Consider the following 26,325-nt stretch of genomic DNA (forward strand, 5'->3'; position numbering starts at 1 on the left):
GGAGTCCTCAATATATGCAAATCAATCAATGTGATACACCACATTAACAAATTAAGGAATAAAAACCATATGATCATCTCAATAGACGCAGATAAAGCTTTTGACAAAACTCAACACCCATTTATGATAAAAACTGTCCAGAAAATGGGCAACATAATAAAGGCCATATATGACAAACCAACAGCAAGCCTCATACTCAATGGTGAAAAACTGAAAGCACTCCCACTGGGATCAGGAACAAGACAAGGATGTCCACTCTCCCCACTCTTATTCAACACAGTTTTGGAAGTCCTAGCTAGAGCAATCAGAGAGGAAAAAGAAATAAAACGAATACAAATTGGAAAAGAAGAAGTCAAACTGTCACTGTTTGCAGATGACATGATACTATACATAGAAAATCCTAAAGATGCCACCAGAAAACTACTAGAGCTAATCAATGAATTTGGTAAGGTTGCAGGATACAAAATTAATGCACAGAAATCTCCTGCATGCCTATACACTAATAATGAAAAATCTGAAAGAGAAATTAAGGAAACACTCCCATTCCGAATAGCCAAAGCAATCTTGAGAAAGAAAAACGGAGCTGGAGGAATCAGGCTCCCTGACTTCAATCTATACTACAAAGCTACAGTAATCAAGACAGTATGGTACTGGCACAAAAACAGAAATATAGATCAATGCTACAGGATAGAATGCCCAGAGATAAACCCACGTGCATATGAGCACCTAATTTACAACAAAGGAGTCAAGAACATACAGTGGAGAAAAGACAGCCTCTTTAATAAGTGGTGCTGGGAAAACTGGAGAGCTGCATGTAAAAGAATGAAATTAGAACACTCCCTAACAGCATACATAAAACTAAACTCCAAATGGATTAAAGACTTAAATGTAAGACCAGACACAATAAAACTTTCAGAGGAAAACATAGGAAAAACACTCTTTGACATAAACCACAGCAAGATCTTTTATGACCCACCTCCTAGAGTAACAGAAATAAAAACAAAAATAAACATATGGGACTTAATTAAACTTAAAAACTTTTGCACAGCAAAGGAAACCATAAACAAGACAAAAGACAACCCTCGGAATGGGAAAAAATATATGCAAGTGAAACAACAAAGGATTAATCTCCAAAATATACAAACAGCTCATGGAGCTCAATATCAAAAAAACAATAATGCAGTTAAAAAATGGCCGGAAGACCTAAATAGACATTTCACCAAGAAAGACATACAGATGGCCAAGAGGCAAATGAAAAGATGCTCAGCATCACTAATTATTAGAGATGGAAATCAAAACTGCAATGAGGTATCACCTCATGCCGGTCAGAATGGCCATTATCAAAAAAGCTAGAAACAATAAATGTTGGAAAGGGTGCGGTGAAAAGGGAACCCTCCAACAGTGTACTGTTGGTGGGAATGTAAATTGATATAACCACTATGGAAAACAGTATGGAGGTTCCTTGAAAAACTAAAAATAAAACTACCACATGACCCAGCAATCCCACTACTGGGCATATACCCTGAGAAAACCATAATTCAAAAGGACACATGCACCACAATGTTCATTGCAGCACTATTTACAATAGCCAGGACATGGAACCAACCTAAATGTCCATCGACAGATGAATGGATAAAGAAGATGTGTCACATATGTACAATGGAATATTACTCAGCCATAAAAAGAAACGAAATTGAGTCATTTGTACTGAGGTGGATGGACCTAGGGTCTGTCGTACAGAGTGAAGTAAGTCAGAAAGAGAAAAACAAATACCGTATGCTAACGCATATATATAGAATCTAAAAAAAAAAAATGGTACTGATGAACCTACTTGTAGGGCAGGAATAAAGAGGTAGACATAGAGAATGGACTTGATGACATGGGGTGGGAGGGCGAAGCTGGGGCGAAGTGAGAGTAGCATTGACATATATATACTACCGAATGTAAAATAGTTGGCTGGTGGGAAGCAGCCGCATAGCACAGGGAGATCGGCTCGGTGCTTTGTGACCACCTAGAGGGGTGGGATAGGGAGGGTGGGAGGGAGGCTCAAGAGGGAGGGGATATGGGGACATGTGTATGCATATGGCTGATTCGCTTTATTGTGCAAGAGAAACTAACACGGTGTGTTGAATCATTTATACTCCAATAAAGATGTATTTTAAAAAAGAAAAAGTATCAATAGAAACCAAAAAAAAAAAATACCACCTTCTCAGTGAGACCTCCTCTGGCCATGCTATTTCAACCTGCGTCCCTGTGCATGTAGACCCACACCCATCCCACACCCTCACAGTCCCCACTTCCTACCGTGCTTCCTATTCCTCCATAGCATTTATCTCTAACACCTTGTATATTTTCTTTATTTAACCTTTTTTTGCTCTCCTTCTCTCTTCCCTATAAAGGTAACCTTCATGAGGGCAGGCGATTTTGTGTGTTTCGTTCACTGCCATGTTCCTGGGTGAAAAGGACCTGGCACATCATACATGCTCGATATATGCTGTTGAGCAAGTGGATTCCTGCAGAGGCCCCGCTCTGGCAGTTGTCCTTGAGTTAGCTGATAAACTCTCTCACCTCAGGACATGGAAGGAAGCCCGATGTACCTAATGGAAACTCTGGGAGACCCAAGGAAGTGACTCGAGACAGACTTTCAGTTCCCCATGAAAAGCACGGGGATCTTACTTCTGTAAGTTCCCAAACTTCATCTGATTGGTCAGCAGAATCACCCTGGAGCTTTAAAAGCAATAATAACAAAAGCAACAGCCCCTCCAGACCTCACCCCAGGGATTTTGATACAACATGTCTACAATGGGGTGGAGCCCCCCTCTTTACAATGCTTCCTAATCCTCCTGATGTGCACCCACCTTTGGAAAATTGTCACTTTTAATAATAGAGGCAGTTGCCTAAGCTGCTAGTACTCTGGCTTGGTTTGGGATGAAGTCAAAATGAGATACTTGTGGGATGAGCACCTCTCTGGGGACTCCAGCAAAAATGAGGACATTTCCTCCCCCCACCCCCGCCCCACCCCCGGCTCTGGGGAGATGAGGACAGACGTCTGACCCCAGGAAACCGAGGGTTTCTCAAGCTCTCCCTGCCCACGGAGCCCACAGGAATGTGCCCAGGCCCCTGGGATGGAGCTCCTGTTCCAGCACAGGGGCCCAACACCTCCCGTGTCTTCGGGAAGAGTACTCTGCAGGTCTTGCCGTGGGGGTGGGAAGGTGGGTGAGTGGGTGGTCAGAGCAGCAGAGCCGTCCTGACTGGCAGTTCCCTCTCCCGATGGTGACGGATGTGGCCTCACTCTGCCACACCGCAGTGAGCAGGCTCAGGGTACAATCTCTCCTCCCCCACCGCCCCGCAGCAGACAGTGGCCTCTCACTGTAGCTCTGGCCTGTGTCGTGTCTCAGAGGTGGGGGTCTGTGACATTCATCCTGCTTCAACTTCCTGCTCACAGGCACAGCTTTGATCATATCTTTTCATCTTCTGGTCAAAGGCTCCCCAGGGGCGGCAGGGGTGGGGATGGGAAGAAGCTGGAGGGGCAGACTCTGCTCCCCCCAGTGTGCAGAGTCTGAGGAAAGGATATGAGACACGTTGAGGCAGGAAGCAACTTGGCCTTGGGAGTGAGAACACTCGTGGCAGCCAGGCGGCAGATCTCTTGGAAGGGATGTGGAATCATCATCATCCTTCCAGGAGGCGGAATTTCAAGACCGGCCCTGCTGGGTTTCAGGGATACTTTGGGTGGGAGGATGCCCTGTGGTCTTAGCCGGGCACTTTCCTGGGCACCAGGGCTGAGCAAGACAGATACGGCTCCATCTCTTGGCTCAATCATTATCTAGTGGGAGACATTAAACAAATGACTAATTATTTCAACTGTATTGCTCTGAAGGATAAGGGCAGGTTACTATTAAGTGGCTAATGTCTTCTGGGTAACTGGCAAAAGTTAGGGCCATATCTCACAGCGGAGGCTGAATTTCTCCAACCAAGCTGTTCCCAGGTACTCTTACATTCTTTCATTCAACAAACTTTTATTGAGTGTGTATGGTGAACCAGGCACTGTCCTGGTGTTGCCCAATGAGACAGACAAGTGCAGTGTGCTCACAGAGCTTACCTCCAGGAGGGAGAGATCGTAAACAAATAAATACATAAATAAGAAAACATCAGGTGGAGCTAAGTACAATATTGAATATAAAACAAAATGACTTTTAAGCAGAAACCTAAATGACAAGAACCGGCCAGACATAGGGATACCTGGGAAAAGAGTGTTCCCAGTGAGGCCACAGCTAGTGCAAAGGCCCTGAGGTGGGAAAAACTGTTCAAATAAAGAAACTAGGTGGAACTGGGGCACAGAGAGGCGGGAGAAGTAGAGAAGGACCAGATCACGATAAAGATGGGGTTTCATTCCAAATGAGAAGAGAAGCCATTGGAGTGCTTTAAACAGAGGGCTTGACTTCCATTAGCGACAGAATCCAATTTACACTGACTTACCCAGGCCAGTTAGTCTAACTGGTAAGACCCTCTATGGAATCATTCTGAGATCAGGGTTCAGGATCCTGACCATCTCCCTCAAACAGTCCTCTCTTCTCAAGGTACAGTACCTGAGTTACTCAGGCCAACCCGTACTTCTTCTCCAGATGAGGATATTCAGGGATGAACAGGGGACTACCAGCAGGAAGCGGAAGCACCATTTATTAGAGGACCTGCTATGCACCAGGCACAGTACTAGCAGCTTTATTTCTTAATACATTTAATCCTTGAAGCAACCATCTTCTGAGATGCATGCTTCAGTTCTCATTTCATAGACGGGGAAACCAAGACTCAGTGAGAGATGTAGTAACTAGTCCAAGCTGCACAGCAAGTGAGTGAATTTGAACCCACTCGTCCACTTTAAAGGCTCTTTCCACCACAGTATGCCTCTTCTAGATCCATTTTTAAGACTCCCATTTTAGTGACTTGAAATTTCTTGGTTTGAAAATATAGTCTATCTTATTTTTCCTCCAGGCTTATCCCGAGCTAAGTCCTCAGCTCATTACTCTACATCGCCCCCTAAAGTATATAATTTTGTGTGCTTCTGAGTAGGTTAGACAAGATGCAAGGAGAGAGCATCCAGCGTCCAACAGTAGGTGAGGAGCTTCTGAAACATGCTCCAGCCGTTTCAGAAAAGAATCCTCCACCCTTCTTCTGGCCCCTGCTCCTCTCTGGAGGGAAGGCCGGGTGGGAACGCATTTCCAGGATGGCTCTGTTAGTGCAAATCAATGAATGATCCTTCAGAGGGGTTTCACAGAGGAAATAATTCCCATTCCCATTTCCAATCTGCCTGGGGGTGTGGGAGGGCAAGGATTTCCAGACTCAAGTCAAAATCGTGAAAACCAAACCAACAGTGCCTTTCACACGAGAACCCTATCTCCCATGGTAGGGCCGAAGCCGCCTTCCCCAGAGCTGGAAACACGGCATCAGGCTTATCAGGGTGGAGACCTAATCCCCGGGGTGGAAGTGTCCATTGGGCTTCCTGGCTGGGGCTGGACTGTCTGATAAAAACCATCTGAGCCTGAAAAGCCAAATGTTTGTCTTTGCTCCATTTATCCTGGAGCCCTGGGATTTCTTCTGGAGTGGCTAGTGCCCCAGGCTCTTCCTCTGTTTATTTTCTTTGGTTGTTTTCCCATAGCTGGTGGATGCAGGAAGCAGTTAGCCCATGCCTGGTTGGCTGGAAAAACGTAGAACACAGCCAATTAGAGCCAGCCTGTGGAATGTTGGGCTTTGAGAAGTGCAAAAAGAAAGAAAAAGAAAAAAAGAAAAAACAGTTTCCTCATTGGCCCATCGCTGGTGCTTAATGTTCCACCTTTGGGTTTTCATTCCTTTGAGTTAAATATTGACCCTTGCTCATTTAAAATGCAAATACCATTTTCAAGCAGTGAATACATTTAATCATTAAACTGAATGATTTTGCCTGCTTGCTGAAAAGTCAAAAGTCTCCCAGATAAGGACCAAGATAAACCTTCTATTTCAACCAGCCAGAACCAACTCCCCAAAAGGGCTTATGCCCACCACTGGATCTTTTACAGCCTCCTCTCAACCTCAAAAGCCCTTCTTTTTGTACCCACTTAACCCAATCCTGCCCATTATTCAACGCCCAGCTCAAGTGCTACTCCCTCCCTCCCTTGTGGCCTGCTATGAATTACACACCATACTTCCCACTTGTCTGTCTTATCTGGATTAGGGATCTGAATGTATGCCAAGTCCTGCTCTGCTGCTAATAGCTAAGTGGTCTTGGACAAGTCACAATTCATGTGAGCCCTGGTTTCCATACCTATAAATGGGAACTGAGATTCCACTTTCAGGAGTGTTCCGGTGGTTAACTGAGATAATCCACGAGAAACAAGCAAAGTGTTTATTGTGTCTCCCCATTAGAAAGCACAGTGCACGATGGTGGGCAACTTTCTCCGTTCCTCCAGCCCTAGAACAGTGTCTGGTCCATGGCAGGTACTCAATAAATATTTTAAAACCAATGAATAAATAACAGCCAACGTTTATTGACTGCTTACTAGGTTCAAGAACTCTTCTAAACTTTTTATATGTTTTATTTCATGTAATATAAAGAACTAATAGCATAAAAACTGTAAGATATTTTTAGATTGCAAGTGCTGCAAGGACAAACAACGCGCTTATATTCACACTGGGCACTCAGTATCAGCTGAAAGATTGATTGAACGAAAGAATGCTTGAATCAGAATTAATTGCCAGACTGCCTTCCAGTATAATATGATGGACAAAGCAGCTGGCAGCATCAGATCCCGAGACGACGGCTTTTGTCTGGGGGAGGGGAGTGAGGAGAAGAGTTTCCTGTTTCACAAATCTGTCCATGGCTGACCCTTTAGGCTTTGGCCTGGACTTCCCATAGACCCCGGTCCATGCCTGGATATGTGCTTTGGTGCTGGCGTCAGGATGTGGCATAGCAAAGATCAGGTTTCCTGGGGGAAACTAGTTCTAATAAAAAGTCTGGGAATGGGATGGGATAGAGGGACTGGGTCCCAAACTCCAAAGGTTGGTCCAGGAAACTGGATCTTGCTCTCTCTCAGGAATCAAGAATGAAAATGCCAACTGCCAGGCCACACAAGCAACTCTTTTGTATTCCATAGAAAGAAACATGATGAATATGTATGGAATTTTCTCCCCACAGAATGTAAGGGGAAGGGGTGTGTCATTGGTCAGAGGAGGTCAGAATTCACTATGGGCTGATGGAGTTTTGTGTCTGTTGGGAAATGCCCAAGGGATGTGTTTGGGTGGGGATGGGTTGTTCCTTTAGTTGTGTAATTAGATTTCTGGATGGAGAGCATAGGTTCAGGAATCCAAAGCAAAAGAAAGAGCAAGACTGACTCAACGGAGAGTTTGTGTTTGTGCCGAAAGAGGGCTTGGCAGCCCTACTGTAGAACAGACTGTCCCAGCTGCTTTCCAGCCTGGGTGGGGCATTGCTGCTCTAAGGTCCCCACTGAGCTTTCTTTACAGAAGGATGGTGGGGCTTCTATGTCTCCCAGACCTGTCTGAACTAGTGGCTTCTCTCTTGGTTTGTTCCTGAGGATTCTGGAGAGACTGGAATGCAGAGCAAGGGTCTAGGACTTTTCCAAGAAACTTGGTTCTCTTCCCCACCCTCCTGTCCCATCATTGGCAGATTCAAGGCTTCAGGTTCATGGTCACTGAGTACAGGTCTGTGGCCAGCAAGTATCACCTGGGACACCAGGTGATAAAAAGAAATGTGTTCTGATAAAGGGCTGAATAAATGAATGAAACCTGGGACAGAAGTGGGTCTCACATACCTGATCCCTGGTAATCTCATGGTTAGGAACAGAGATCCCTGAAACGGGCCGCTTGTAGGCAAACTCCAGGGGCTAGAACTTTCTATCAGAATAAGCAGGACTCACCCTGTACCAGTCTTGAAAGAAAGACCTTCCTTTTCTAGACCCCGAGCTCCAACTTTCCCCAAATACGGACAGTGGGATAATTCACTGAGTTACTAACTAGTTTCATGTTCCCTATATATGCCTTTGCCCAATCCCCACCCTATTTCTAGCAGAGAACCAGACCCTTTATGAGAGGAGTTTTCAGGGCAGAAAATAGTACGTTTTGAAGTCAATGGCTTTAAACCACTGAAGAGATTTCCCTAGATGTCCAGAGGAGGGGAGAGAAAATAGGGGAGATAGCTTCAGAATAGAAAGAAGAGGTTCAGCTGCCCCGCTTCCACACTAGAAAGAAGCTAGAGAGCTGTGAAGCCCACGTGCTCCTCCCTCCCAGACAGCACCCTAAGGGCAAATCCTCAGAAGAAAATAGGATCATAGGTGGGTTGGGCCCAGCACGGGGCCTTCCAGACTCAGCCAGGAGTCCCACGCGCCAGGTGGGCCTGGAGCAGGTTGCCATCCGCCTCACTGGACCGCGAAGGCCCCAATAGGGAAGATGTCTGCGGCGACCCTGATGAACTGATGTTCACGTTCAGAGCCCACGAGAGCCTCTCAGGTTCTGCTAGTCAGTAATGAATGACTAACTTTCCATCATCCCCATGGGATGGTGATTTGGAGTTGAATTTTCATGTGATTTAAATAAATTGTGATATTTCTGGCACACTTCTGTTGTGGCCTGAAATTCACACTTGTTACCTAAGGAAACAGCTCCTTGATTTTGATTTTTTTTTTTTTTTTTTTTTTTTTTTGCCTCTACCTCGGCTGTCATGATTCTAAGGACCCCACAGATTCACTGTCGGTTGAATCAGGGAACTGAGCAATTGGTTGGGCGGGGGTGGGGAGGTAGAGCTCTAGGCTCTAGAAAACCATCTGGAGTGAGCCCTGAGGGTCTGCTTCACCCAGTCCCCCTTCTGCCTGTGCTGCGGACTGAAATTCTCAGCACCCTGAACAGGACAGATGTGGGGTCCCTGCTGGTTTGGAATTGCTGTGCCTCTGGGAGCAGCCAGGCTGGGTGCTCCCATCTCCAGGATGACCCATCAGGTGGGAACATGGTTGAATAGATCTCCACTACCACAGCCCCAGTAAATCCACAGCTATCGGTTTTTCAATTCTTTTCTTGTAACCAACACGTCATTTCAGCGTCAGGGACCAACTGGAAGAGGAGTGACCTGGGGCTCTTTTTCCTGGTTCTCTGAATGTGGGGTCTGACAACACCAGGAGCAGCCATGTGGGAGAGAAATTAGAGGCCCTGCAGTCAGCCTTCTCTCTGGGAGGAGCACAGAGGGACTGGCCGTGCTTCAAGGGCCCCCAATTGTGTCAATTTCAGGCTCCAGAAAGCGGGTCTGCCCTTGAGAGTCACACTTAGCAAAGAGGCCCTAGAGACGTCCTGTTCACGCAGCGGCCGTTCAGGCTGCTGCCCCTGTCAATTTCATCCCTCTAAATCGCTCCCCAGCTGCCAGGGCCTCCCCATGGGACGGGGCCTCAGGCAATTGCCCGCATTTGCCTGGATTCTTGAAAGAGCTCTGCCGAAATCTTGTACAGAACTTCTCCCGCATTACTTTTTCCTTTCAAAGCAACTTGTGAAGTAGAGAGGAAAGTAAAAGTTAATTAAGCCACTTAATCCAGAACCGAAAAGAGGTTTCAAATTTCACCTGCAGGAAATTGTGCAGGGGTAGAGAGGAAAGGACTACACAGTATAATCTGCTTCGCTGAAACTATGCCTCCCTCTTGGTTATCCCACAGCAGGTTAGCATCCATGCCCTTCACCTTGAATATTTATGTGTTTATCTATGTGTCTATTTAGGTAAATTCACTTATTAACAGTTGTTGTATGTCACTGTGTGTCAGGTGCTAGGCTGGGCACTTTACATGGATAATCTCACTGAATTCTCCCCAAACCCTATGAGATGGGTACTATTATGATGCCCATTTTAGAGATGGGAAAAACTGATGCTCGGAATATATTTTGTCATGAGCTGTGCTGGAGCAGAACTAGAATCTTGAGTTTAACCCTGAAGGTTCTCTATTTCTCTCTCTCTTCAGAGACATATATGTACATGAAAAATTTTCATATGCAGACATCTTACCAGGTGGTAATACTTGGTACCAGGTGGTACCTGATACTTGGGGGCAGGGACTGTATTGTTTATTTCTTTAAAAATCTCAGAATGCTATAGATAACATTCTATAGATTTTTAAAAAACAACCAAGGCCCAAAGGAGTTGAGTGATTTGCATGGGGTCACACAGTAAGTAATGAAAAAGTACTGGGTCTAGAATATCTGCCCTGAGAATCCAACTTTCAAAGGGCTATGGGTTTGGGAGCTAGCATTAGCTCTGGCTATCAGGTGAATGAATTAATGAAAGAACAAAAATGAATGTACGTCTGAAGGGTGAGTAACTCATGAATTAGCTAGTTTAAGACCATCTCTGTCAGATCTGGTACAAAAGATGTCCAATGAGCTTCTAAATGGTATAAGTTTAACTTCCTAGTTCCCTCTATCCCAAGTCAATTGCCAGAAGGATCCTACTGACCTTTTGCTATTAACTTCTCCCTTCTTGACCCCTTTTCTCTTGTTAAGGGGAATTCTAGGGTGGTATTTACCACCTCTTCAAAAGAATCAAAGGAAAACAAAACACACAATAATTTCAAAAGGGCAAAGTCTTTAAAAAAAAATTCCTCCCTCCCCCATCTTTCCCCACCAGCACACACCCTTCAAGCACTACTTGGAGAAGGTATTCTATGACTCAGATTGCTTTTTTTCCCAGGGGCTTTCCAGGAGCAAGCATGAGGAGGAGTGAGTATAAAAATACAGGACGAGATAAAGCTGGGGGTAGGTGAGAATTTTCTTTTTTTTAATTTGATTTAATTTTTAAGCTAATTTTTATTGAAGTAGAGCTGCTTTGAGAATTTTCTTCCATCATGATGTGAATGGATATTGCCCATTTGCCCTCCTGTGTGAGGAGGGAAGGCTACAGGTCAAAGTCGAGTGCCCCCTCCCCATCCATCCCCACGCCAGCTGTGCACAGGCCATAACCTCGCTACTCACATCTGCCTCATTCCAGAGCCCTGGGATGCAGAAGGACTCCAGAAGGTCACTGCCACACAGCAGCAAGATCCGCAGCTCTGAGGAGGGGAACAAAGTTTGAAAAGGGAGTGAGTGGAGGCCTGGGAAACATTCAAGTCTCAGCCTTCTTCCCCCGCTGAACACAGAAGTGTCCCATCCTTGGGGCTCCAGAGCCCAGTTCTTCCAGGCACCTCTGCACCACGGTGTGTGCCCTGCTGAAACCTCTGCTCACCCCTCCCCCAGGCTCATTTACAGACCACCCTCATTCCCTGCAGGAGGAATGGAGCAGAGAGGGAGACTAACTGTCCTGGTTTGCTGGTACTGAGGGGCATCCAGGATGGGTTTCCATGCTAGTGTGAGGTCTAAGGCTCTCTCCTTTGCTCCATATCAAACCGAAGTGCCCGTGGAGTTTGGTTCCTCCGCTGCTGTGCATTATCTGGGGTTTGTCTCGTCACAAGGACCCGATGTGATGGGGGGGCAGGGGACACCGAGTACACTCTCATTTCATCAGCTAGCTCAGCTCATCGGACGTCCTCTCTTTACATGGCCGGTGTCCTCAGCAAAGGGCTTGAGAAGTGAGGCTGCCCCCCACTTTCCTGACTCCCAGGCGTACTTCTTGCTTGTCACTTGTTTTCCTTCCCTCATTAAGCTCACTCTGAATTACCCCAGTGAGGCCACTGTCATTTAAAACAGGCAGCAAACTGACCGGGGCATGAACACTGAGCAACAGGGGGAAAAAGAATCCTGGGATTCTCAGAACCACGCGGGGAGAGACTTCCACCTGGGCTGGGATTCAGGTGGTGCGTCTGGTTCCCGGGCATCCCAGGCCCTTCCATCAAGAGGCTGTGGCTGTGGGTATCTTGCCTGAAACAGCGAGACAGCCCCGCTCTGAGCCTTCCAGAGGACGCTGCCACCCTGGACCCTGAGGCCGAGAGATGGGCGGCAGCTCTGCCCGCCTCAGACCCCGTAGCTAGCTCAGGGACCTGGCGAGGACTTTCAGGTGGCGAGCTCGCCCTGGCTGCAGGCTGAGTGGAAGGCTGCTGGGCTGGCGACAGACAGTGAGAGCATCTCACGGTCCCAGGTCAGTGCAGCCCATACTCAGGGAGCCCCATGGAGCCCTGGGGTCTTAACTCTTAAATATTCCTGCAGCCTCCCCTCTCCCCTCTCCTCCACGTCACACTGTAGTCTCATGGTCTGTTTATGTCCAGGGACCTTAATTGATCTTTATATCTCCAGGGCCTGGCAGAGCGACCTGTGCACAGTAGGTGCTCAGGATGTGTTGAATGAGTGAACAGCAGACAGGCTGACCGCAGAGGCCATGTGGGCAGGCTGTCTAAGAGCCTTCTGGGCGCTCTGGGATGGCAGTCCGGGATGGCGATTGGGGCCTTGTCCCTTGCGGCATGGAGGCCCTGGTCAATGGTGCCTCCCTCTATGTTAGGCCACCAGCCTTCGGATGGCTGAGAGGAGCCAGACTGGGCTTGTTCTGGGATCCTGTTGTTCCCTGTCTCCAGCTTGGAGCCACCCAGAATTCCAGGTCAATTCTCTGTTGAAAGGCTGAAGCTCTGTGACTGTGGGCCTAAGAGTTCAGTTAGCCGGCGGTCTCCAGACAACATGCGCCGGTCCTCAGCTTCTTCTACATCAGTGATTCTCAACTGGGGGCGATTTTGTCTCCAGAATTTGGCAATGTCTGGAGACTTTTTTGGTTGTCAAGACTGGAGAGAGGGGTGTGCCGCTGGCATCTAGTGCCTAGAGGGCCGGAATGCCACTCAACTGTCTACACAGCGCACAGCAGCCCCCATGACACAGGATTAGCTGGTCCCCAGAGTCAACAGTGCCGTGGTTGAGAAACCCCGCTCTACAGCCATGGAAATGCATCTCTTTTCTACTCCCAAGCCAGAGACTCACTTTCTCACTTCAAAATAATGTAGGATTATTTATAAAGCCAAAGCAGATCAAGTTAAAGCGCGGGGTTTCCACCTTTGCTTGCAGCACTGGAACAGATGGATTGGTCACAGGCCAGAGGCCCTGCCAGGGCTTGGGATCCCACGTGTGGCCGCTGGAGGGCAGCAGTGGTTTCTCAGGTTTATCATCTGAGACTAAGGTACGTGTTTTCAGCCCATAAGCCCTGGGTCTGGGGCAGGCCCCGGGAGCAGTCAGCGGGTTAAGAAAGTGGAAATGGAGCCATAGATGCTAACTGAGCTAAGAGAAATGGCTTTTCCCTTCTTGTGAAGCGTGCAAGGGGATTTCAAAAAGGGGACGTGTGAGCCCGAGGGCCTCGCAGCACAGTGGTCTAGAGGCCAGGCAAACTCCCTTCCTGGGACCTCCCCTGGGTCCAACTTTCTTCCCCAGTTCAGGATCCAGGGAGCCAGAATCAGCACTCTCCTGCCACACTCTCCTCCCGGGAATCCGGGTTATGCAAAGCCCCAGGCCCTGCAGCCCCTTCCACTCCCCACTGCACACTGAGGCAGCTGCCACCTGTACCACACGAGGCCACAAATCCATCCAGACAGCTGTGGCCACTCAGCTTTCCTTTCTCTGAAAGAGGAGTAAGATGGGGCTAAGACTAGCCCTGCGCCTCACAAGGCTGCAGTGAGATGGTAAACGTGGAGTGCTAGGACCGTGGCCGTGTAAACAAACACCCATCGCATTGCCTCTCCGTAGGAGGGGGAACTCCCCAGGGTGGGACAGCCTGATACATAGGCCCTGGGTGCTGGGACGGTAAAGAGGTCCCAGCTGAAGCTGGGCCACAATGAATTCTTCCCGGAACAAGGTGTCGGAGGAAAATATACATTGGAATAGAGCTGAGAGTCTGAAGACTGCTCTGAGCTCGGCTGGTCTGGTCGAGAAGACTTCCTCCCCGGGAAGGTAGTTCCTGGCCAGGTGTGGAACCGCAGGGAAGGGGGAGTGCAGGGCTTCTGGGTGTTTGGGGCTGTGGAACCTGGGGTTGCATGCATGCTTCTTCCTGCTGGCTTTGGGAAGCATCCTTCCCAAAAGCAGGCGCCCTTTCCTGTGGTCCTCAGACAGCCATGTGCTGGTAAATAAAGCCTATTCAAACCTGATAAAAGAATTGGAAAGTGAGGAGTTTTGAGTACTTAGTACTTCTGTTTTGAATACAATATATTTAACTGTTACTCAATATAATTTAATTTTTAGTATAGGCTGTGTTTAACAACTGGCTGGTAAGATCCCTGAAATTTTTACAAATGGCTCTAGCGAATAAATAGGAGCCAACTCAGGTGCACCACTGCCTGGGATCAGGGGACAGGCCCCAGAGAAGTTCCTTGAAATGACATCACATCTGCTGGGCCTCCTGGGAGGACCCAGTGCCCAGGTGCAGCCCCAAACCTCCATCTCTAGGAGGGGGTGCCTGGAGCATCTCTGTAGCTCACGTTGAAGATTAAGCGTGTCAGCTGGACACCAGGCTGCCCCTCATCCTAGAATTTCAAGCATTCCAGCTGTCACTGACCCTCCTTGTCACCTGGTAGCTGCATCAGCTCCAGCTCCACTCTTGCTGTCTGCCCTTTACCCGGCTTCAGATACTTGGGTCTCTAACTTATTCTGGAACCTTGGAAAGATCTGTTTCCTGGTTTGTTTCCTAGGGTTGCCCAGGACTCAGCTCACTTCTATGGGGGGTTATCTCCTTCCTGTCCTGACGGCTCCGTGTAACCACCCTCCACCTGCTCTGGCCTAGGGCCTTCACTGCCCTCACACACAGTCGAGGCCTTAGTCACTACTCAAGGCTGAGGGGAGGTCACACATGTGGCTTTCTGCCCCGTCTCTCCTCCTCATCCTCCAACGCCAGAATCCTCTGGTGAGGACGGTAGGGGAGCTCTTCTGCCGCAGGCACAGTGCTGTGGGCAAGAGAAGAGTCTCTCTGGCTGGCAATGAACTCAACTTCCATGACTTTTGAATGAGGGAGAAGAGGCTCAGAAGGGAAAATTGCCAACTGATCCCATCCTACCTCCTGGGAACCTGCCTGAATCTAGTATGGAAATGTTAAAGGAGAGATAACTAAGAATATGATCTTAGCTCGGGAACAATCAATTATCCCTCTAAGAGCAGACCCTGCTGCAAACACCACCCAGGGTTTGCAAGGCTCTCCCCTCCCCCACTCTGCCCGTGGTGGAGGCAGGTGGCTCCAAATGTTCCACTTGCCCAGCCCCACTCACCAATCTCCTCGTACCGCATCACCGTGCCCAGATTGGCATTCTCATCTAGGGAGGAAAGAGGAAACGCAGAAGCATCAGGGAACCAACTTCTGGGTACCTGATGAGTGTTCTGTACAAGAGCCTCCGCAGAGGGAGAACCCGGGATGGGGTGATTGCGTGGGAGTAGGGACATCTGAGTAGCATAAATGGAGAGCACGTCCAGCTTAAAATGGAGATGGAGCATCTCCTCAGGCTCCAGAGGCAGGATTCACTATTCTGGGACTTTCAGAACTGGACAGCCTGGCTGGGTTGCCAATGACGGACACACACGTGCTCATGCTGAGTGCCTTTTGTTTCCTTCTGTATTTAGGGGAGGCTGGCCACAAGAGCAACTTCCTTGAACCTAGGGTGACAGCTTGTAGCGTCACACGGAGGCGGCCCTCTCTCGTTCAGCGTTCTGGTTCAAGGAGCAAGCAAAACTGAATATGCTGAGATTTTTCACGTGGCAGAATGGAGAGCCCGGGAAAGATGTGAAAGACAGAGGCTTTACCATGTGCTCTGAGTGTGCACGCCCACCTGGGGCACACGGTGTGCAGAGCACCATGGAGATGCCATCCTGGCCCCCTGCCTCCTCAACCAATCCCTCAGTTCCTATTCAAGGTTGGAAATTGGAAATCTGAGAAATGGCAGAAGTCAGCCCCAAAGAGTCAAAGGTATGGGGGAGTCTAGACCTTCAGCTCTTCTGCAGAGCCGAATTTGGGGTTTGTAGGAGAAAGAGCCCCAGAGACAGCTCTTCTCATCTATGCTGAGTCCTTAGGGGAGCAGCCAGAAAATGGAGAAAATTAAGGAAAGGGCTTGTGTGTTCTTGGCCTCTCAGCAGGAGTACTGACGCTCCCAGAGCTGGAGGACCTGAGGGAGGATGCTGGGCCTCTGAGAACTCTCAAGCGGGTGGACACATCATGTAGAGGGAAGGACCAGAACAGCCCAAGGAGGGGAGAAGAGTGGGGAAGGTCTCCAGGATCCCTGAGCCAGGATGATGGCACCTCTGGGCTCCCATCACACCTTGGCCCTGCAGACCTGGTGACATCCTCTCTTCTCTCCCAATTTTTGCTCTATAAATGCTCATCCTACAGCAGGTGCTGGGGCTTGTCTGGTGAATGAACAAAGGGAGGAGGGAAAGAAAAGAGGCAGAATTGGTAAAGAAGGTCCTTGCTCCCTTACCCACAAAGGTGAAGCGCTCTACCGGTGGGCGGGCACAGCAGATCCGGCTTAGGCTTTCTCCCACCTTTCCCAGGATCTTGGCTATGGGAGAGAGAGCGAGACAGACAGGGACAGACGGAGAGAACCACTCACAACTCACACTCGCGTCAGTCCCACATGTGGGCCACTGTAAACAGTGGAGCTGCCCTGGAAGGGCCGGGGTTGGGTCATGGAGGCAGTAGGAGGGTGGAAAGAAAGAACAGAAATATGACAGCCCACATACAGAGTGAAGTAAGTCAGAAGGAGAAAAACAAATACCGTATGCTAACACATATATATGGAATCTAAGAAAAAAAAATGTCATGAAGAGATTAGTGGTAGGACGGGAATAAAACACAGACCTACTAGAGCATGGACTTGAGGACATGGGGAGGGGGAAGGGTAGGCTGTGACGAAGTGAGAGAGTGGCAGGGACATATATGCACTACCAAATGTAAATTAGATAGCTAGTGGGAAGCTGCCGCATAGCACAGGGAGATCAGCTCTGTGCTTTGTGACCACCTAGAGGGGTGGGATAGGGAGGGTGGGAGGGAGGGAGACGCAAGAGGGAAGAGATATGGGAACATATGTATATGTATAACTGATTCACTTTGTTGTAAAGGAGAAACTAACACACTATTGTAAAACAGTTATACTCCAATAAAGATGTTAAAAAAAAAAAAAAAAAAGAAATATGACAGCCCAAATTTCCTCTTCCCATTCCCAGTCCAAGGCACAAGCATTCTGAGCCCTAGCTGGGAATCTGTTTTCTGGTCGTGTTTATTACACTGTTGAAAAATTGGAAAATATGGAAGAGGAATATATATAAAAAGGAAAATAGAAAGCACCCATAATTCCACCGCTAGAGATAACCACCACTAAAGTATGCTTATATATTTTATTTTCTTCCATTTTTATTATGTGTATTAATGCAGATATGTCTACGTAACATAAATTGGATCATAGTCTACATTTAAAGGGCCTGTGCCCTGTTTGCATTTTTCGTTTTTTAATATCATGTGCATTTCCTCAGCCACCCCCAACACTAAACAGTAACACCGAAATCCACGGAGACTCAGCCTGTGGCAAAGAACTCATTTGGAGTAATTTCTGCTGGGCAAAGGCCTTCCTTCCCTTTCAGATGGTGTTTAGAATAATCAGACATCCTGCTCTGGCTGAGAGGGATCTGGTTTTCAGTGATCTTTCTGAGCTCTAATCCAGAGAAGTTTTCTGAGCCCCCAGACGTAGCTATATGCAAACTATGAAATTCTGGCTCATACTTGTGAATTACCCTATTTATGATAGACTGATAAACAAATAGCTTATGGTCTCTAGGCTTGAAAAGTAATACCAGGATCTGTCTCTTGCAATTGGCCTGGAAGAAAATATTAGGAAGAACATGGACCTTGGAATCACACAGTCCTGAATATGAATTCTGGCTCTTCTACTTTTGAGCTGTGTGACCTTAGGCAAATCACTCACCTTCTCTGAAGCTCCGTTTTCTCTTTGTAAATGGGAATATAATATCTATATCACAGAATTACCTCATTAAATGAGAACCCGTGTAAAGCACTGAGCACCGTGCAAGCATATAGTACTAGGTGCTGGGTAAATGTTGGGGGACCCCTGCTCTTTGTCAGCGAAGGGGTGGCTAAGAGTGTGGGACTCTGGCTGCAGACTGTCTGGGTTTGACTCCTGGCCCTGCTACTTCCTTACTGTGTGACCTTGGCAAGATCCTCAACCTCCTTAGAAAAGGCAGAGAAAAATGCTGCCTTTTGTCTTTAATTCCCACTTAAGGCAATCATCTTTATATTAAAATGCATACCATCACCCCGGTCTCTCTCTGTCTCTGTTCCTGTCTCTATCATTGTGACTATTTCTCTCTGATGCCCTACATTAAGAGTTCTCAAAGTGCTGGACCAGAGCATCAGCATTGACTTTTTAAAAATGCAAATTCTCTTCCTTCTTCCAGACCCACTGAATCAAATTCTGGGGCAGCGCTTAGCGATCTGGATTTTAACAAGCCCCCCAGGCGATTCTGAAGTTTGAGAGCCACTGCTCTACACCAATGTCCCCCTACCTGCAGTGGGCTTGGTGGGCACATTGCTGTTCTGGTAAATGGGCTGGGAGGTCTCATTTTGGGGCTGTCCAATCACAGGCGTCATGGAGGGTGTGTTGACATTGGAGAGGATGCAGCCAGTCACCCGCTGGGGGAAGGAAGAAGGGCAGAGTCAGTGTCGTTAGCCCAAGAGACTTATGAAAGCATTTCCCAGTTATCTCCAAATGCTCATCTGCTTGTCCATCATGGTGAGGTGTCCTGGAACTGAGAAAGAGGACTGGAGGTGGGTTCTAGACCCAGCCACACCCTGTGATCACACTAGGCTAGCAGGAGGTGAGAAACGCATGGGATGTGTTGTTTCACAGACCTGGGTTCAAGTTTGAGCTCTGCCCGCTTCTGGCTGTGTGACCTTGGATAGTTACCTGCTCTTGAACCTCAGCTCAAGAGCCTAACATAGAGAGGCAAAAGAGCCACCTTTCTGGGCTGCAGCAGGATTACACGAGCGAGCGTACACAGAGCACCTTTAGAGCATCTGGCACCTGGCAGGAACTTTGTACATGTTGTGACCTTCTGTGGAACATCCATGCCTGCCCTCCCTGCCTGCTTCATGGGGCTCAAATGAGGTCATGTCTGCAAAAGGGCTGTGCAAGCTTGGGAAAGGTCGTGCAAACACCAGGTGCTATCACCACCTGCCGCCTCTCCAGGCCAGAGATGCCAATGACAGGGCCAAGCTGGGGAGCAGCCCAGGCGGAGCAGGATGTGTTTGTGCTGCAGGAAGAGGGGCAGGGTTCTGGGAACCTGCGCCTGCTCAGAGTGTGAATACACATTCCAGAGCCAAACGGAAATTCTATGTGTATTATCCATTGTCCTGTGTTATCTGGCCTGCTGCTTCTCTCTAGTGCTACAGAAAACACAGAGCTGATAACGCAGCATTCTTCACAGCTGACCCAGAAGCAACCCCCCTTGCCCGCGGGGGAGTGGAGCTATTGGGCAGCAGAGAAACAAAGGGTGAATTTTCAATCTGTTTAGCTTCCTAGGGCTGTTGCTTATTCGAGGTCCCTTCCCTGAAAGGCAGCTTCCCCTCAGTCCCTGGCCCACCGCCCTTTCTGGATTATTGAGTCCTGCTGCCAGAGGACACCAAGTCCCAGGATTGGGGTGACCCTCCAAAGGCATCTTCCACACACCACCGTGCAGGCAGAGCAGAACGTGAGTCCTTCCGAGCCCTGGAAGGGCAGGCGTTTGTCTTGTGGGGTGACCTGTCACTTCTGTAATGTTCCTGACAGGAGATGGTCACGAGAGCAAGCAGCCACATCTGGGAGCCAGCTGAGGTTGGGGAACCACAGGATCTTCTTAGCCTGCCTTGTGGGATTCTCTGTCCGGCTGCGGCTGGTGGAGTGGAAGGGACAGTTTGCCTCCTTTTTATTATGATTTCACATCCAGAAAAGAAAACGCCACATTCTCATTAAATAACCGGTCTGGTAGCTGAGGATTTTCCTCTTCTTGCTGCATGCATCATTTGTCCCATTCGACTTGTTCTATGCTGGAGAAGAAAAGTGCTGGCCACCTGCCCCGCTCTGCCCTCCACAGGCTCCCACGTTCTAAAAGCCTTGCATCACCTATTAAGCCCCGTGTCTATCTCTCCAACAGGTCCACTCTCCATGCCAGGAACACCGGCCTGATGCTGGGACCGGGGAGACTGGGAGTTAACAAGCAGCTCCAAGCTCCCGCTCCAAGGCGGGGGGCCATCGTGACTGGCATTCTTTGCCGGCCTGGGACCATCTCTGCAACAGCTGGGGGTCGTTGGCCAAGCATCTCGGGCCCAGACTCATGCTTCTGGGCCTGAGTAACAGAGAGAGGGCTCAGGAAGCCCAGACATTTAGACAGCAAAACAGCAGCCAGGCTTTCTGGCTGGTAGAGCCAGGGCTCAGGCATGCCTGCAGGGTCCCTGATCCCCCCCTTCCATCGTGCAGCCTGAGGCTCCTGTGTGATTAGAAGGAGCACAGGCCCCCAGTGTGAAGCCACTGAGATTTAAAGGATGTCTGCGAATCTTAGCCTCTCCTGACGGATACATCCTTATACAGTAAGGTGGGATGTCTTTTATTACTGCTGTTGTTGAGACAAGCCCAGAGGAGCAAGTCAGGGCCACCCGACATCAGAGTCCTTCCAAAGGGACCAGGAAAGACTCGGGATGTGTGTGAAGGGTTCTGAAAGCAGAAAGAAAGGAGATGGGTTTTCTTCAATTCCATGGGGGAAAAGCTTATTAGATGAAGCAACAGCCAGCTAGTCCTATCCACTTCTCTTGCTCTTGACTTCCTGGATGGTCTGGAGCCCCAGAATTCCACATCTGTTCAAATAAAGCACTGTGCACAGCAGGTGGAGAGTGGGGGGATTGGGGCTGCTGGAAGCTCCCCAAGGAGAAGATTCTGAAAGGCCCCTCTGACAGCGAGCACAGAGGCGATGGAGGCGCCCCCTGTGTCAGGACGATGTCATTCCGATCCTTGTTTGGGGCTGGGGAGAGCTGTGCATCAGGGTCAGCGGAGGCAAGGAGGATGGATTGTGTCTCATCTCGGTGGGTCAGTCTTCTTGCTATTGATGGCACCGCTTTTCACCCCCGCACGGTGGGAGTCGATGGGTTGCTACTGATCTGTGAAGGGCGCTTTCTGCACACGCTGACTGCTGCTGCTGGCTGGTGAGGAACCTGTGCTTACCTAGCAACCAGCTCCTCGTCACTGCAACACGGCCACAAGCCCTAGGCAGCCATCTGTGTGGGCTAGGCAGTCACTGTGTGTCCTCAGATACCCCGGTTCACCTCTCTGTGCTTCCTTTTACCCACAAATAAAACAGAGACGAGAACACTGTCTGCCCGTGGACTCCTGTGAGGAGGAATGAGTGTGCATGACAGTACGACGCCTGCGGGTATGAAGTACGGCAGTCACGGCAACCTACGCTGGGGTAGGAGGACCAATGGGTCCTCAGGAGGTGTGGCAGGAGGAACTGGCTGCCTGTAACTCGGCCCAGTGCCCCTCTCTCCTCCTTTCTTTGCTCACTTCTCCTTCTCTCCTCACTTTCTGAAGCTTTCCAGCTGTGGTCTCCTGAATCCCACCTTGAACTTACTGCCAGAAGATGAAAACTGCCCCAAGTCATATCGAGGAGGGGGACAAGGCAGGAAGCAGCCTCTGGTGCTGCTCTGGGTCCCCAATTCACTGCCCTCCTTGGTGCTGCTCAGAGCCTGGTCTCCCCCCACCGCTGGCGGAGAAGCGGGAAACAACCAGGTCAGTAGGCCAGCAGCATCCTTTCCTTGGCCTGCCCAGCTTCCGTGGTCCACCCAACCCTGAGCCTGGCCCAGCTTACCTTCATGAGGTCCCGATGGTGTTCGAGGACGCTGCAGGTTGTCTGCCAGGTGTCCTGATAGCACTCCCACGGGTCCACCCTGACAATAGGAAAGATGTTTCCCTTGGTTTCCATTCTCACACTCTTTGCCTATTGGTTCCTTCCAATGACATGGCTCAAAAAGCTTAGCAGACCTGGTCATCCCAAGTACTTAGTCCTCGAATCAGGTAAAACATGGGCTTGAAACACCTTCCTGAGCCTCAGCTTCCCCACTGTAAAATGAGAGGAGTTTGACACAGGCTTACATGAACAGTTGCTGGTACTGGTCTGGCCAGGTTTAATATCAGCACCAGACCTTCCCAACTGTGGGGCTTTGGGAAAGTTATGTGATTTTTTGGTGCTCGCTTTCCCATCTGTAAAATGGGAATAACAATAATAACTCTCTTGCGGGGTTATTAGAAGGGGTCAATGAGTTTTCTATGCAAAGTGCTTAGTATAGTGTCTTGCTCTTCTTCTTACCTGCAAAATGGGAATTCTCCTCTGGACCTTATAGGACTGTGATAAGAATGAAATGAGCCAGGCTCTCATCAAGTGGCGACTGCAGTTACCTGAACTGGGGAATCTGCCCATGTCTGACTCCCTGTGCAGCGGGGTGCCCTGTGGGCACGGAGGTGGGCACGGCAGCCAGACCGGAACGCACAGCCCCGCAGACTGGCCAACCCCTGCTGCTCATGGGATGTGAAGTGAGCAGGGATCCAGCCCCTGACGGATGCAGCACTCGGGCTTAATTACCAACTTAATGAGCTGCTAAATTGGGACGTTCCTCAAACATGTCCTTAGCAGTTGAGCATTCCCTCCCTAGCCCCACCTCACAGCACACCTAAGATTCCCAGAGATGAGATCTCGTGAACTGAAAACCCTTAGCGACCCAGCTTGCCCTGAGCCCCCAGATCCCTGACCACCTTCCCCCCTGAGATGGGCAGACACCTGACCTGGCTAAACAGGCTCCCCCATGTCCAGGGACTCTGCGCACCCACGCCCCCTCTAGAGCTAGCTCCAAGCCTCTCTGGTGACCTCCATTCGTGGAATTCTGATTTTCCCAGTGCCTGGAGCAGGGCAGGGCAGGCAGTAAGTGCTCAGTGAATATTTGTTGAATGAATGAGGGAGTTATTTCAGAATCTTCTAATCACATACAAGCAGTAACAGTCTCCTGTTCAGTATTTCCCCCACTGGACCCCACTTTCCCCTGAGATCATGAGGTGCTGTGCTAAGAGGCTCCGTTTCTACCCCGACTTGACCACAGATGTGCTGTTCCCTCTCAAACTCCTTGACTTCTCCTGAGCTGTCTCCCAACTTCACCTCTGTCTCGGGGGGAGGGGAGGGATGAGAAAGTCTGTAAAGGGCATGCACTGCTCACACAAATCACTGCTTACAAATGGCACGGATCACTATTTAATTACTATTGTCGATTTCCTTCTTCCACCCACCCCATCTCTTCCCCGCTAACTCTCTGCATCCCTCATTCTGAGCTCAGCGGCCCTTCATTTCTCTCCTTTCCTGGAAACCTCTAGGTGCTGCTTATTCTTCCACGGGGGGAAATCACAATACAAATGGTGTATCGTTATTTTTTTAAAAAACATCATCTTCTCATGCAAATTATAACTGTAGGAGCTTTGGGGGGCATAATTAGCATAATTAGTGGAGGTTTGCTTTAATTACACTGCAAGCACAGTGGATAACGGTGTCTGCCATCTTAGGACTGTGCAGGGACCGTCTGCGCAGGGGCCGTCTGCGCAGGGACCGTCTGAGGGAAAGGCCGTGAGCGCTTGGACCTGCCTCCCCCACCCCGCCCCGCACCTCTGTTCCACTGTCATCGCGGGGCCCTAGGAAGCCTGAACAGGAATGGAAAATAGCCAGAGCCGGGGGACCTTCCCTGAAAGGTAGTGACAGCTCATGGAAGTGAGTACGGATGGAAGTGGAGAGGCATCTCGGATTTTCTGGCCCTGCCTCACCCCAAGCCCAGTGATGTTTGTGGAAGCTCTGAGCATACTCCAAACGTGCCAGAGCAGAAGAAACACCAAAAGCTCCCTCTTTAGTTTCCCAGGCTGTATAGCTTTTGGTTAAAAAAGAAAGTCATCAGGCCACCCCAGAATGCTTACGTTATTATTGCCTGCATGGGGTTCATCTCTCCCCTGACCTCCCCACTCCTGTGGGGACCCTTCCTTTTGTCCACCCATTCTCAGGGTGTCCCTGGGCCACCCACCTCTGGCATCATCAGGCCAGCCCTACCTGATCCAGTCGGAATTCTGGACGGCCAGCTGACACATGATGAGACGGTGCCGGCTCGACACAAGGCCCTGGGAAGCAACAGAGCAGTCATTGGGAGGTTCACTCTGCTCCCACAGATGCCCTAAGACTCCATCCCAAGCCAGCCCATTATAAAAGTGCAGCATTTTTCAGTGCTGACAGAGAATGAAGGTGTGACCCCTCCACATGTCCCCCCGCTACACACAAGCATAGAGTGGCAGGGTGGGCGAGAGAGACAGAATGGAGGGTGTGTGCAGTATACTCTCCTCCCCCATCAGAGTCAGAGGTGAGCCTCCACTGATGAAGAAGCCAGTGTGTACCCAGCACAGAGAGGAGACTTAACGTGGTGAGTGTTGCCTTGTTTCCCGGGTCCATCTGGCTGGGTCACATCCCCAGAGCCCACCAAGTTGTATCTGGGGGAGGAGGTTGAGGTCTGGGAGGGCCTCTAGATTTTCTGGGATGTGTGGCAGGGAGGGAGGGGCAGGGAAATGAATTTTAAATCAGATTATAGGAGGCATAGGCTTTTTTATCCTAATATCCCAGGAAAGATTGCCCAGCCCATAACCAGCCCCCAGTTTGGCACCCGTGCCGAGTCACGCGGCATGGATGAGTTCTGACTGGGCCTGGTCGCAGGCAGCTGTTCCTCCCGGCTGCTGCCCAAGCCCCATTCGCTCAGGTCTGACTGTGGTCCAGGGATGGGAAGCAGGACACCTGCTAATGGGTGTTTTGCGTTTCCAGGAATCGTAGATGGCAGGGATGGCAGTGGAGCAGTTTTACATCAGAGGAACCATCGGGTCAGGAAGTGGGGTTAGGGAGGAGAGGGGAAAAGGAGGAACCCACCTGTTTTCCATAGGAGTCGTGGACAGGAGACACAATCCCACCAATGACAATAAACCTTCCAGTTTTGTGTAGGTAATCTCTGGCTCTTTCTAATTAAGAGAAGAAAACCTCACATTATAAAGAGGAAAGGTGTGGACACATACACAGGAAAGGACACATACACACTGAAAGTGAAGGGGTGGAAAAAGATATTCCATGCAAATGGAAATCAAAAGAAAGCTGGAGTAGCAATACTCATATCAGATAAAATAGACTTTAAAATAAAGACTGTTACAAGATATAAGGAAGGACACTACATAATGATCAAAGGATCAATCCAAGAAGAAGATATAACAATTATAAATGTTTATGCACCCAACAGGGGAGCACCTCAATACACAAGGCAACTGCTAACAGCTATAAAAGAGGAAATTGACAGTAACACAATAATAGTGGGGGACTTTAACATCCCACTTACATCCAGATAGAAAATAAGTAAGGAAACACAAGCTTTAATTGACACAGTAGACCCGATAGATATAATTGATATTTATAGAACATTCCAACCAAAAGTGGCAGAATACACTTTCTTCTCAAGTGCACATGGAACATTCTGCAGAATAGATCACAGCTTGGGTCACAAATCAAGCCTCAGAAAAAAGAAATCAAAGAAGAAATTAAAAAATACATAGAAACAAATGACAATGAAAACATGATGACCCAAAAACTCTGAAACACAGCAAAAGCAGTTCTAAGTAAGAGGGAAGTTTATAGCAATTCAATCTCACCTCAAGAAACAAGAAAAATATCAAATAAACAATTTAACCCTACACCTAAAACAACTAGAGAAAGAAGAACAAAGAAAACCCAAAGTCAGTAGAAGGAAAGAAATCATAAAGATCAGAGCAGAAATAAATGAAATAGAAATGAAGAAAACAATAGCAAAGATCAATAAAACTAGAAGCTGGTTCTTTGAGAAGATAAACAAAATTGATAAACCCTTAGCCAGACTCATCAAGAAAAAAAGGGAGAGGACACAAATCAATATAATTAGAAATGAAAAAGGAGAAATCACAACAGACACCACAGAAATACAAAGGATTATAAGAGACTACTACAAACAACTATATGCCAATAAAATGGATAACCACGAAGAAATGGACAAATTCTTGGCAAGGTACAATTTTCCAAGACTGAACCAGGAATAATTAGAAAATGTAAACAGACCTATCATAAATAATGAAATTGAAACCATAATTTAAAATCTTCCAACAAACAAAAGTTCAGGACCAGATGGCTTCACAGGCGAATTCTATCAAACATTTAGAGAAGAGCTAACACTGATCCTTCTCACACTCTTCCAAAAAATTGCAGAGGGAGGAACACTCCCAAATTCATTCTACAAAGCCACCATCACCC

The 26,325-nt window shown here is 48.6% G+C and overlaps 1 protein-coding gene across 3 annotated transcripts in view; it reads right to left on the reverse strand.

Moving 5' to 3' along the window:
- The window catches only part of NMNAT2 (nicotinamide nucleotide adenylyltransferase 2), a 184,484-nt gene that overhangs the window by 12,974 nt on the left and 145,185 nt on the right, over positions 1-26,325 (reverse strand). For 2 of the 3 annotated variants that reach the window (XM_024133855.2, XM_028488419.2), the window contains exons 5-11: positions 24,928-25,016; positions 24,070-24,137; positions 21,802-21,880; positions 18,472-18,598; positions 16,374-16,454; positions 15,174-15,218; positions 10,987-11,063 (exon numbers count right to left, since the gene is read on the reverse strand). In XM_024133855.2, coding sequence (XP_023989623.1) covers positions 10,987-11,063; positions 15,174-15,218; positions 16,374-16,454; positions 18,472-18,598; positions 21,802-21,880; positions 24,070-24,137; positions 24,928-25,016 — 566 coding nt within the window. The remainder of the gene's footprint in view (positions 1-10,986; positions 11,064-15,173; positions 15,219-16,373; positions 16,455-18,471; positions 18,599-21,801; positions 21,881-24,069; positions 24,138-24,927; positions 25,017-26,325) is intronic. The other variant, XM_024133857.3, reaches the window with a different exon arrangement.

Source organism: Physeter macrocephalus, chromosome 4, assembly GCF_002837175.3.
Source record: "Physeter macrocephalus isolate SW-GA chromosome 4, ASM283717v5, whole genome shotgun sequence".
Taxonomy (NCBI): domain Eukaryota; kingdom Metazoa; phylum Chordata; class Mammalia; order Artiodactyla; family Physeteridae; genus Physeter; species Physeter macrocephalus.